General features: G+C 43.2%; 1 protein-coding gene across 18 annotated transcripts in view; it reads right to left on the bottom strand.

Moving 5' to 3' along the window:
- RAP1GAP (RAP1 GTPase activating protein) overlaps positions 1–13874 on the bottom strand; it is a 461763-nt gene that overhangs the window by 354016 nt on the left and 93873 nt on the right. For 3 of the 18 annotated variants that reach the window (XM_085878255.1, XM_085878257.1, XM_085878258.1), the window contains exon 1: positions 4142–4461. The exons of 11 other annotated variants lie outside the window; for them this stretch is intronic. In XM_085878255.1, the coding sequence (XP_085734381.1) occupies positions 4142–4179 (38 nt within the window). In that variant the 5' untranslated portion in view covers positions 4180–4461. Of the gene's footprint in view, positions 1–4141; positions 4466–13874 lie in introns of those variants that run through there. 4 more of the 18 variants (XM_085878251.1, XM_085878256.1, XM_085878260.1 and 1 more) reach the window with 2 other exon arrangements.

The raw sequence follows: 13874 nt of genomic DNA, 5'->3' as shown, positions 1-13874 counted from the left end.
TAGACAAAAGACCTTACGCTATGTGGTTGAGATATTGGCGTCCACAGTCAGTTCAGCGACCCGCCGGCTCACGGAGTTATCCGGAGCGACGGCCTACAATTCCAGGGAGTCTGGTGGGAGACGACGCAACCTCCCCTACCTAGTGTTCGTTCTCGCCACCGACCCCCGGCCTGCAACAATATATATCCATTTTTGCATATGTTGATTAAAGGAGAAGTGTGCGTGTGCGTGTGTGTGTGTGTGTGTGTGTGTGTGTGTGTGTGTGTGTGTGTGTGTTTTTCAGCTCGCTTGTATTGGCAGGAAATGGTAAAAACTTGACACCTCGGAACCACAGATATTTGTCGTATTTCCGATATTTCTGAGAGTCCGATTTGTATCCAAAAACAACAATTATGGTTCACCATTTTGACATTGCCATTCTTTTGAAATAGTACTGAAAATTATGTTAAAACGTCCAGTTGACATACAGATTTCACCCCGAGCAATGGCAAGTTAAAAGTGCCCCGATATTATCGGAAACGTCACTGAAAAACCGCGCACACAGCGCATGCGCAAAAGGCCTCATTTACGTACACACGTCATTTCAAAACTCCCTCCCGTATTGGCAGAAAGCCACTTTTACGTGAATAATATGTGAACAGTTGAAGCAAATTTAACACAACCTTTTAAATACAAAATCTCTAAAATCACGTGTTGGTGTGTTCATTAATTAATGAGGGAACCACACCCATCCTTTTCGTACTGCAGCACAGCAAACCAATTGTTTGACTTTTCATAAAAGCACCAAAATTGGTACATATGTTGACTAATGTATTCTGAATAATTCTGGATATGGAGCCACTCGAGATTTTGCCTTGGTCAGCTTTGGCGGCCATTTTCCAAAATGGCCACCATTCTACTTTAACAACATGGGATATCTGTCATTGTTATTCTCTTTGTAGGTTTCTCAGAGGTGATTAAATACTCCATGTGATGTGAATTTACAAAGGAAAACAATACAAATGTCATTTGTGTTGATATATTATATTTCCAACCATTGTATTGGGGAAAAATGGTCATTTTTATGGGAAAATCCATTTTTGCACACAGCATCAGTGACAGGTTTAGAAGTATTTTGTTGTGGTGGTGCCAATCCAAATGCCAATGAGGAGACACGTCACCATGAAGAAACACGGCATGCACAGGAAGCATTTGCCAAAGATGTACAATCACTTGTGGCTCTCATTGAAGAGCTGGGGAATCCCTTTGAGGAGGATATTCAAGATTTGCTGGTCCTAGACACCAAGGAGATTGCTGATCCTGCAGTGATTGAAACAGTTCGCACTGCCAAGCAGATTGGACAAGAACAGTTTCAGGCATACTCAAAGGATTGCCTCATTGACAGAACCAAGACTATTGACGAACCTATAAAGAGGAACAAACTCCCCCTCTTCGGAACAGACAGAAGACCAAAAGCACCCAAAGGAAAGGAAGCATCTGTGAAGAATGATATGGCCTTATTTGCAAGGCTCTACATAGGCTGCCAGAACCACGATGGGAACCTGGACGAGTTCTTCCATCATGAAAATCAAGCATGCCCTCCCACGTTATCTGTTGCAGGTAAGCTATACCTGGGTAGCAACAGCGACTTGCTGGTGTGCCTTGAAGGCGTTGCTGAATCTCAGTCTGATGCACCTGCTGTCACTTCTGTTGTCCTTGATGGCGCCGTCATCGTGCAGGTGTTGAAGCCTGGCACTGCCAAGACATTTGAGGAATATGCCCACGGAGTCTTTATCCCATACGTCGAGGGGCAGCTGGGTCGTGCTTCACCTCTCGACCTCGTTTGGGATAGCTACAAAGATGGCTCCTTGAAGACGGCGACAAGGGAGAAACGAGGAAAAGGGGTGCGACGTGGTGAGCACTGCAGCCATACCAGGAAACTGGCAGTTTCCTACGTGTCAATGCAAACAAGGTGGAGCGCTTCACCTTCCTGTCCGATGTGCTGGTGCAGTCCTTCCATGACGAGGCAAAGGAGCTGGTAGTCACTGATGGTGAAGCAGTCATCTGCCTTCCAAGGCAGGAAGATGAAAGCTCTCTGGCTCCATGCAGTTAAGAAGAGGTGGACACTTGCATCATGCTACATGTGGCCCATGCTGCACAACATGACCACCGTCGGATTCGAGTTCGAACCGTAGACAACGATGTCGTCGTCTTGGCGGTGATGGTAGCCCAGGCACTACCATGCCGGAATGAACTCTGGATTGCCTTTGGGACGGGTAAGAACTACCGCTACATCCCTGCCCATGAAATAGCTGCCTCCCTTGGTCCACAGAAGGCATGTGCCCTCCCTGTCTTCCACGCCATGACCGGATGTGACACGGTGTCAGCATTCGTGGGGCATGGGAATAAATCTGCCTGGGCCACATGGAACTCGTTTCCAGAACTGACAGATTCTCTTGTGACCCTGACCACCACACCAGTCAACATCCAGGATGACAAAATGCACTGCATTGAAAGGTTTGTGGTGCTCCTCTATGACCGCACCAGTCCATATACGGACGTCAACGAGGCCAGAAAGAAACTCTTCGCCAAGAGGAACTCCGTCCAGCGCATCCCACCTACCTACGATGCTTTGGAACAGCATGTGAAGAGATCAGTCTTCCAGGGTGGCTATGTCTGGGGGCAGGTCTTGGTCCCTCAACCCATGCTTCCATCACCAACAAGCTGGGGCTGGCGGCAAACAGAGGATGGGTCCTACAAACCGCTCTGGACCACACTCCCTGAGGCTTCAAAAAGCTGCTTCGAGCTGGTGTCATGCGGCTGCAAAAAAGGTTGTAGAAACCGCTGCAAATGCAAGAAGGCTAATCTGCAATGCACTGGACTGTGTGCTTGTGAAGGATAATGCCAGTGGACAGATGCAGTAGACACAGACTGAGATATTGGCCTAGCTTAGAATGTGCAAATGCAAAGTCGCATTCCTTGTAAAAGTGTTGACTTCTTGAACCAGAGCCAGTACACTTGAGCTCAGAAACTCATATTGTACTAGACTGATGTATGCGTGTACCATGTGTCCTGGTACAATGGTAGTAGACAGTAAACCGTAGCCGCTTCAAAGTGAAGTGTGCAATAATTTGACTACATTTTCTGAGTTTGTCATTTCACAATTATCAGTTCCCTTTTCAAAATAGAGTAAAGTATGTAATCTATAATGCAATTTTTGTTGATTCCAAACCCATTGAATGTGATGAATATCATTTGACTCTTATTCTCCAGGCAATAATGGGTACTTTTCAGCGAAAAGTTTCAGGAGAGCAGCAATTTACAAATCAAATAATGGCTTTTTTACCGAAAATACTGGCTCATAATATTTGAATACGCCTTTTCATGGTCAATTTACTGAATTTTACACTTTCCTTATATCTACCACCAATACAATAAGAAAATAAGAGCATATAGCCAATTTCGCTGAAGTAGAATGGTGGCCATTTTGGAAAATGGTCGCCAAAGCTGACCAAGGCACAATTTCGGGTGGCTCCATATCTAGAATTGTTCAGAATACATTATTCTACATGTGTACCAATTTTGGTGCTTTTATGCAAATTTGAACAATTGATCTGAAATATCAGACTACGCTGCTGAACTATTAAGTGCATGCAGAGTGTGAAAGCCGAAGAGTGAATAAACATAATGTTGTGCAGTCGAGGAAGACGTGCATCATTGACAAGTACCTGGACTGCATTAGTTTGCGTCACTGGTGTTACATATGAATGAATACGTGCAGATGAAATATTCTTCACCTCGATATCGAACTTTGTGAGTACAAACATCTCTATAAGGATCTAACTTTGTGCATACGTTAATGGACTAATTAACCACTCATGCGAACCATTATTTTAACACCAATTAATCAACCAGGTGAGGATCTGACATGAGATGAAAATTTGATTTTCAAAATTCCGGTGAATTTAAAAAATAATTGTCATTGTAGTTTATACCTTGTGTTGAAATTATCCTCATAACTACCAAAGGATAACACCCACAGCAAATCAACCGACGAACATTGGACATTGTGTGTCTGGAATGCCAGAAAGTCCAGTTTGAAGATGGATACACGCCGGGGTTCCAGACATGACGTCCAGGTACACGTGGAGCCGCTACCCACCTGGCGTAACCGCCAAATGTGAAGCTCCTCTTGCGCATGACGCTGCCACGTGTTGGAAGCACACGGAGCGACCCGCACAGCTCGGTGACTCCGTGGGAATGGAAACGCGCCCCACGCGGAGCGCTATGGGTGCGGAAGCGAGGAAGCGTGCGATGATCGAGGGTACCGAGAGAGGGAGGAGATATACTGGGAAGCCTGCCTATGGCTGTTCCTCCTGCGTTTGTGCTGGTATTATAGTTACGTTCGACCTGATGTATCCACGAGTGTGATGCAGAAATGGTACAGCACTGCAATGGTAATGGTGGAAAGATGCAGAGGAAAGGGGAATAGAGAGGAGGAAGAGGGAGAGCAAATGTGGGGGAGGGAGAGGAGGAGGACCGGGAAGGGAGGGTGGAGGACAAGAGAGGATGGTGAGGGCAATGAAGGTCAATGGAGGATGGGGAGGGTAATGAAGGGTGGGAGAGTATGTTGAGGGTAAGGAAATTAAGTAGAGGATGGTGAGGGCAGGGAGAAAGCAAGGAAGGGGAGGGTTAGGTCAACATAGCTATGGGGGAAGGCAGAAAAAAGAGGGAGGGTGAATGAGTATGGGGAATGGAGATGGGGAGTAGGTGGGGTTGGCCATAGAAAAAAAATTACAGCACTCGATTGGTAAAAGTTCCAATTTAAATTGAAACATCTGAACTCGGTTATCACACTGGCAGTTGATTAGTTTGACTCACAGAAAGCATTCATCGAAAGTGGGAAGGGGAGGTGAGTCGGCCGTTTTTAGAGAAGTTACTGATGCAATTTCAAGTTTCCCACCAGTTGACCATTCGAGTAATGGACCTACTATGGTGAAAAGGCTGAAGAATTTTGCAGTAAAAATGAGTTTACACAAGGGTGAGCGGTGGGTCTGACCGAGCTTTGTTTCTGTATCACGCAAAGCTATAAGAAAACAGAAACCAGCGGCGTTCTGAAAACACACCTGCGCAAAAATGCACTTTTATCTCAAGATATCTTGCACTTTCAGCACAAGTGTCCAACCTGCTTTGCTCCATTTTTTAAAGCCCTGATCTGATTGAAGAGATTTTGTCTCAACTAAGAAATCACCAAGACCTAACTTGGGTATCTCTAGAAAATATGAAGACGTCTCTATTCGCAGAGACCCCAGCAAGGAATGAAAATTGAGCGGGGCAGGGGGATCATTGGAGGATTGAGAATTTTAAGAGGGACACAAAGTGTGCATTTTGGGGACAACAACTAATCCTCAAAAGAAATTCAAAATATCCTTTGCTACACAACTTTAACTTAAATAGAGTACTCACATTTTACCAATTAACTATTGCTAGAAAATAACCCGTCCTTATGGATGGGTTAATTCCCCCACTTCTGTGATGTCTATGGCATGTTTTATTACCTCTGCCACGGAAGGTGGACGGAGGTTATGTTTTCACTCCCATTTGTCTGTCTGTCTTTCTGTTTGTCTGTTTGTGAGCAGAATATCTCAAAAGGTTATGACAGATTCGGACAAAACTTTGTGGGCAGCTTGGATGTGTGATAAGGACGAATTGATGAAATTTCGGTGAAGAACAAGATACGGATCTCGATCTGGATACGAGAACTCTTAAATTTGGCTGAGGTGAGCGAAGCGAGGTCGATACGTGAAACAGCTTGCAAACCACGCCTACAGAAAACAGACTTTTTGGAATGCCAGCTGCATTTTCCATCTAATCATCATGCAACTTAACTTCGTATGAAGCTAGCTTTTACCATTGCACACACATAAACGTTGGTGTGAGATGGCTTTGAAGGCCATAAAATACAAGTTGATGAGACTTTTCTTGGTCTTGGTAAAGGAGGTGCATAGAACACACTGCACAAGCGCAAGCCACAAGAGATGGTTTGAAGCCTGGTGTTGGCTTAGCAGTTAAGGTGGCTGGCTTGAGATGTTAAGGTCCTGAGTTTAAGTCCCTGTTGGCTGTTGAATTAACACCAGGTGGGGTTGAATCAGCCTGTCATCCTTCCAAGGTGGGCGAAGTGAGTACCTGTGTATTTGTAATTGGGGCATTGCATCAGTGGCACAGCTGCACCCTCAGCCAAGGATGCTACCTGCAGCCTTGTACTGCATACAAATGAGGAGGAGGAGAGATGGTTCGAGCCCAAACTTTCGAAACATGGACTGAACAAGCTCAAATGAGCGAAGATCCTCGTCCTCTTAATGATGACGTCATAAAAACGAATATGACGTCATTGTGATGTTTCAGGTTTGCGATAAATTATCTGTGCTAATGCCTGGCTTGATTCCGGCAAACAAAATTCAAACAGCTTACCTAGTTTCGGAGATAATGGTAGAGGAGATTTCCATTAGCGGCGATATTATGACATCAACTTTTTTTCTAGGAAGAATTTCCAAAATCGGAGATGGTTACTGCCTGCGCGTGGGCTTTCTGCATATGCATGGCAAGTTTCATGAAGATCCGATGAAAACTCTGGGTTGTGAAACAAAAAAACGTCAAAAAATAGGAATAACGTCATAAAAATTGATATGACGTCATAGTGATGTATCATATGTGCGGTAATTAATCTCTGCTAATGCCCTGTTCGATTCCCGCAAACAGAATTCAAAAAGCTTGCCTAGTTTCAGAGATAATGGTAGAGGCAATTTCCATTAGCGGAGAAATTTTGACGTCATAACTTTTTTTCTAGGAGGAATTTTCAAAATCGGAGATGGTTACTGTCTACGCAGGGTATTTTTACATATATATGCCAAGTTTCAGGAAGTTTTGATGAAAACTGTAGGCTGTGAAACAAAAAAGTCCACAAGAAGAAGATGAAGAACAACAACGTGAGTAAGACTTCGAGATCCTCCACGAGGATCTAAAAAAAAAAAAAAACAGGAAAAGCAGGAATTCTGAATCAATTTCCTGCTATTTCCAGAAATTCCAGGAAAACTATTTACCAGGAAGAAACACCACCTTGGGCTATATTTGTTTTTGCAAAGAGATAAAGAGGATTTTTCAGTCAGACCATTTATGAAAAATGCAAACAAACAAAAAAAAAAAACGCTGAACCAATGGATCCAAAACATCCAAAACAGTGTATCATCGACTACCCATGGAGATACAAAATTGATAACTAAAACGTCATTGGTCACATGCTTTGGTGGCTATGTTAGATTTAACGAAAAACTAATAAAGATTCCTTCTCTTGAACCGCTTCACCAATTGATGCAAAATTTCATACATATGATTGATTAGCCATGGGGAATATTGTTTGAAAATTTAAAGATCAAAGGTCACATGGGCTGGCAATGATGTTGGATTGAAGGTGAAACCATTATGAGACCTTTAAAAAAAAAAAATCTCTCAAACCGCTTAACCAGTGGATTCTAAACTTTAAAGTATATTATCGACTACCCATGGGGATACAAGGATAATAACTAAAACATCATTGGTCAGGTCGTTTGGCAGCCATTTTGGATTGAACAAAAACCTTTAAAAAAAAATCATCTCTGAAGCCACTGAACAGATTGAAGCAACACTTTATACAGGCATCACTTGTTATACACCTGGGTTACATTCCAGTAAACTGAGCTGCATAGCATTTAGCTGTATAGTGAACAATTGCACCTTTGGGAAATAAAAGGATGTGTTCCAAGGGTGGGGAGTTATCACTTAACATGTTTTTTTTTTACACATTTATTGGAAAAAAAACTATTTAAAAAAAAAGACCCAAAGTAAATTAAACACATAAAAACAACATACTTCCATAGTATTTATAATGATTTAACCTCAAATACTGTCCAGTCCAGCTTGCACAAATAAAAAAATGTTTTCAGATTATGCAAAAGAGGTCAGGGATTCACTCAGAGAGAGGGACAGGGTTGTTCAACACTTCTCGACACTCTCACTGGCTATGCCAACAGCACGGTTGGTAAACGGAGTGGTGGTGGCATGGTTGGTAGACAGAACGACTTGGGCCCCAACCATAAATACCCACAGTTATAAAGCGTGCTTCTCGTTTCATATTCATCTTCGTTGATGCAATTTATCCTTAATGTGCACAAAAGTGGTAGCTAAATATCCTAATAATCAATAAATAATCCATAAATCGAAGGATAATGGCAATGTAGTGGCATTATAGGGTGCATGGATGATATGGGTATATGGGCCATAATAGCAGCATGTTCAATTAATGATGGTATTTTTATTCAGAGTGAGCACGCCAGGCAAGACTAGGCTCTGGATGAATGCTACTAGTTGGTTCACGAGTCAGTAAGTGACCACTACATTCGTTATTGGTTCACGAGTCAGTAAGTGACCACTATATTCGTTATGGGTGTGTGTCTGTCTGTCTGTCTGTCCCGAGCATAGCTCCGTGGGTTTTGATCCGATCCTGATAAAATTAGGGTGGGAGGTTTGTATCATGATCTAGTTGTGTTTTCCAGAGAATGGGCATGCTGCGCCCATTATGGGTGGAGCCACACCCCAAAAACGTGTTTTTAGGGGGTAGCCGGTTTCAAGTTACATCTTCTCTGAGGGGGTTTGTCGAATCTGGCAGGGGTTTCGGTATTTGGTTAGCCCAATGGCACCTGCATAGCCCATGGAGCTCGATTTTTAATTTTCGTCCCAAGGTCAAGGTCACAAGGTCACGAACTTAGAAAATGTCAAAAAAAAATCAATAAATTGGGCATCGAGCTCCTAGGGTTTTCAAATGTTTCGAATGAGAGTTGGTATGGAAGTAGTGCTCTTCGAGTACTACAACTTTCATCATTTACGTTTTTCCCGATTCCCGCCAGTTTGCCCGTGGCGTCCCCTCGAAGGTCAAAAAATAAAAAAAGGCGAACCGTGTACATTGCTCGTGAACCATCGCAGTCTCCAGACTTGTTCACTTTTAAATTTCCTTTCTCCGCAACCATTTGAGTGATTAACACAAGCTTTCAACACAGGTGGGCCAACCCATGGAGTATTCTTTTCAACAAAGTTAAATTATGATTGAATGGAAAAGTGGCCAGCATTCCAAAAAGTGTTTTCGGTAAGCATGGGTTACAGGGTGTTTCACGTATCCGGAATAAATGGCTGAGACCTCGCGTTTTTTTTTGGCAAGGTGGTCTTCACGATGTAAATCACACTCCATATCTCTGCTTTCTCTTATCATGTTAAAATTATGCTTGGGGTCCTAACTTGGTGTATGAATTTTTTCTAACCGCCTAAAGGCTTCCTGTGCACATCTGAGTAGTTTTCAACTCATATCGCGCAACAGTTCAGGAGTGCATTTAAATGAAAGAAACACACACAAAGAGGCACTTCTGGAATAAAAATGCTTCGTTGAACTGCGTGGCTCGTGTGTATGATCCAATATATTTTGTGAATAGTACACAGACATATCGATTTTAGTTAGTATAATTTGTTTGATATAAGAAATGAGAGTATATACTTGGTTTATGTTCCCCTTGTATTTTGTCCTAGTTGGGATATTGCTGTACATTCATGATTGAGTGATTAAGTTTGAAATGCAGGAGATACCATTGATTGTTTTTGGCCAGCCGTGTAAACATTACCCTGAGATGACTTAATCGAAGCCCATTTAAAGCTCATTAATACCGAATGCACTGGCATGGCAAATTCTGCTCCATAGAGTGGAGAGTCACAAGATAGGGAGGGCAAAAAGTGGTCATTGTCGAGACAGTTCTGGCGACTGAGCAGCAAGGAACCAAACACCTGTGGCCAGACTGGGTCTTCACATTTCCTGTCACTAAAAGAGTGGTCTTGTTGTTTTTCTAGCAAAACATGCAAAGAGAAGCAATGAGTATGGTGAGAGGACCTTGGGACCGAGGTGTATACGGCAACTGTTGAAGACAAAGCTTGAGCTGAAGTTTGAGTACCACAGGCTGGGGGGAACATCTGTGTACATCTGCCCGAAGCAAGGCGAGACCAAATGCTGTTTGGGTGGGGCTGTTCTAAACATACAGGTTTAATTCCTTCGAAGCTCTTTGAAGACAGTAATTCTGCTTCCCATTTGCTGAAACAATCAACTTGCTGCATATTACTGGAGGAACATTGAGCTGTACTTAACCTCTCCCTTTTGTCAGGGAGAGGTTATGTACAGCTCAGTGAGGGGGTAAGGAAAGAAAAACCATAAATTTAGAAACAGCTGGGCTTGGAAGGGGGGAGGGGTGTAATTGAGTCCACATCATTGCAAAATAATGTGACACATCTGGTCTGGGGGTAGAATGAGGGATAGATTGCAATAGTTATTTCATAATATGTGTTTGAGTACTCAAACTGAAGTGGGAGGTCTGCTGTAAACTTGTGTGGTGTAGTTCCCATAAGTGATAAAACGTGTGGAGCACGTGTTCAGAAAGATGTAGTCTCCCTGCCCAGGTGTCTGTATCTAAGCCCCATCTTTCTCCAGTCCCTTCATTATTCAGTTTCCCCATTGTTTATTTGTCCTCCATCTTGTTTATATTTCCCCATAACATCACCTTATACCATACATCTCCATGTATTTTCTCCCAGTAATAGCCAATGAACATGATCTACGCCACAATCTCCGAGCCAGCACAAGACCACCAGAGTGGTAATAAAGATGCCCTTACATGGAGATTTGGCTGGCTGTGATAGCTAATGAGCAAGACCCAATCTACAATTGTGGGGTTTGTGGAAGACCACCAGACAGTCCGAGGACATGCCTGTATAAGGACATCTGTCTGGCTGCATTGTTCAATGGGTACACCCCATTGGCACTTCAATTAGCCCTGCGGGAAACAAAAAACACTGGTGTCTTGTGAGCTGCCACCAGTGTGGTTCCCGCTACCCAGTCTTCAGGGTCTGCCCTTGTCTTTGGTGCCTGCTGTGGTGTCTGATCCCTTTATCTCTGGGCTGCTGCTACATGTGCCCGCTAGTGGAGAGCAGTCGCCGCCACAAGCCAAGACCCACACTGAACAGCTGCATGCCTGGAAAGTGCCCAACGTCAAACCAAGCTGAGGACAGATCCACACGAAATGCATGAGCAATGCTGTGCAGATAGGTTCTTTGTCACATGCCGAGTCCCGCATTTCCCCTGAGTGAATGAGTAAGGCATATTTGCTCAGCCTAATAGTTTTGGAGCGTGTTGTATAAAAATCTATTTAATTGTGATGGCCGCTCCATCACTGTGCTTTGTCCTCTTCCCACTCTTCATTCATATATTAATATATACCCTTTTTTGATGAAAACTGTGTGGTCAACGGGAGTGGGCTCCGTAGCACTTAAGAGAATAGGCTGATTAGGCCGTTACATGGGCTAATGGGTCAGTGCATAGCGGCCTGGAGCATGTGAGCACGTGAAACATCTTCGACAAGCTTCACTCGGCAATTCGTGTTGGTGAGTCCACCGCAGTCATTGTGTTCAGAGACGCTGATTTGCACCAAAACTAACCCGGCAGATGCGGATACCTTTTCATCCCATACGTGACGGGCAGCAAGATGCTCGCTCATGACCGCATGCTCACAACAATACAATGACGTTATTCATGTATCTGTTATAAACAGTGGCTTTGATAGTATGGCGCAGAGGTAGGACACGAACCTTGGAGCTCTCTAGTTTGAGTTCCATTGCCCGTGCAAATATAAATTGTCATATTGGTGCTTCACAGGCAGGGCATTCCATCACAAAGTGCTCCATCCCTCGGATGGAACTTAAAGCAGTGTTATTTCTGCTGGCATTAACTGGTGGGCATATAGATCTATGTCTGTCCATGAAGAGTCATCAAGTTATTGCCTGCACTTTGACCAAATTCCAGAAATTCCTGCTCTGGCTACTGCTAGGAAGGCAATGGCGAACCATCTGGTGTAATCTTTGCTTTAAGACTACTGCAGAATAACTGAATGTGCACTTAGGAAGACCACCACAAGAGAAATAAGATTATTCACCGAGCTTATTTTAAAATATATCGTGGATTAATGTTTTTTTAAGGTTGTGGGGGCTGGAGATGGAGTTTTGTAAACCTTCAAAGCCCACCTGTAACCACCCCATTAAAAAAATCCCTCAAAGGAAAAGGCCATTTGGTTCATCATGCCTATGTTCCATCATCAGTGCAACCATGCCAGACATGTCAACTTTTCAATGCCAAACATCTCCAGAAACAAAAACTCTTACAGATGAGCAGATGATGGCAACAATCGTGTAATACTGTAATGGCTCATTACCCTAATGCTCTAAGAGAGTACTTTGAGACAAACAAAAGGACTTTTTAATGGCATGTGAAAATAGGAAAGTGGATGGAATGGTAGGGGGGGGAGGATGGTATATCAACCTCCAGACGAATGAATGAACAAGCAGAAATGTGTTTTCAATTTTTCACAAATTGATAAACAAACATCGATAAATTAAAAGAGTACCTGCCTTTACCTGCGTATTCATTTTACTCATTTATTTGCTACAGGTACCTAATTATGCTGCAAATATTTATCTCCGCTGACATCACTGATGGCATGTTCGGTTATACATATCAATCAGATGCATTAAGTACCCATCATGCAAATATGAACAGCATACAGTATTGCAGGCCAAGCTAATAGCATTGTATTGTAAAGCTTATTTTGGATTGATTAAGATACCTTGATACAGAGACTTCAGATTATTGTTTAACCATGAATTTTGGCCTTGAAGTGAGGGTCTTACTTGCCAACCCTTGACAAAGGCTTCCCTGGATCTTTATTTGTCAAAATTTTGAAGTTTCCCTGGGTCAGCAATTAGTGAAGGCTTCTTGGTATAACGGGAACATCTTTTCCTTTCTGTACAATATCACATGCAAGATTAGCATGCATTTAGAATGACGACCTCATGGAGTTAATGATTGTAGAAGCGGGACCAGTTGGGCTGTAACCTTGCAGGTGACCTTGGTGTACCGATCTTAATGTCATGCTGCGGCATATTGACTGTGTTCTTGGAAGCTACAACATCTGAGAGATGACTCGGTCATGAATGCTTCTGGCAACTCCCTGTGTCATATGGCATTGCTATAGAAATAGAGGGTCGATGGCTGAGTTCCCAGTTTGCCAAACAGACCTGTGTTCTTGACCATCTTACAGTGCCACTAAGCTGTCCAACTCCATCATGGCAGATGTCCACTTTCCACACTATGCAGAAGGTCAAGGAGGCTCCCTTCTTTGCTACACTTTGAAGTGGGAGGTCTGCTATAAACTTGTAAGTGATCATATATTTTCACTGCAGGAGCAGACTTAACTCGAACTCCAGGCCTTGTGTTGAATGTCATAAAATTATAACTGGAGAGCAATATCGGTGGCCTGGAGAAATCCCTCTGATCTTGTGGTCATGTCAGTCACAAGGATCTGGGATGGCAAGATAATTCCCCCAATAATCCAGCGGAACCCAGGAGGGTATTCATCTGTACAATGTCCACGTGTGATGTTTCAACAAGCTTTTCACAACTTCGGAAGACCATGTGCTTTGTTTTTTTCAGGTAAAAGTGCACTTGGTCAGTTTGTCACACCGATTAACATTTTTATAGCTTTGAGACATGTGTCCAGCCAGGAACTTTAAAATCCTCCTTGAACACCAACTCCCCCCCCCAAGAGAGGGCATTGATCTTTAATTATCATGACCCTGCTTTATGGCAAGTGATCAACGTACCATAATCAATATTTCATCTTCATCAGGGTAACTAGAACTGTACACACTAATGATTAATTGCATTGGAGAGTATATGAGGAGAGTACAAAAAGCTTATCAATGAAACACTCGAGAATAGC

Source organism: Eptatretus burgeri, chromosome 4 (genome assembly GCF_056783735.1).
Source record: "Eptatretus burgeri isolate ZD-2024b chromosome 4, Ebu_testis_v1, whole genome shotgun sequence".
Lineage (NCBI taxonomy): Eukaryota > Metazoa > Chordata > Myxini > Myxiniformes > Myxinidae > Eptatretus > Eptatretus burgeri.
The sequence above is the reverse complement of the archived record's forward strand: the minus strand, read 5'-3'. Positions and strand labels throughout refer to the sequence as shown.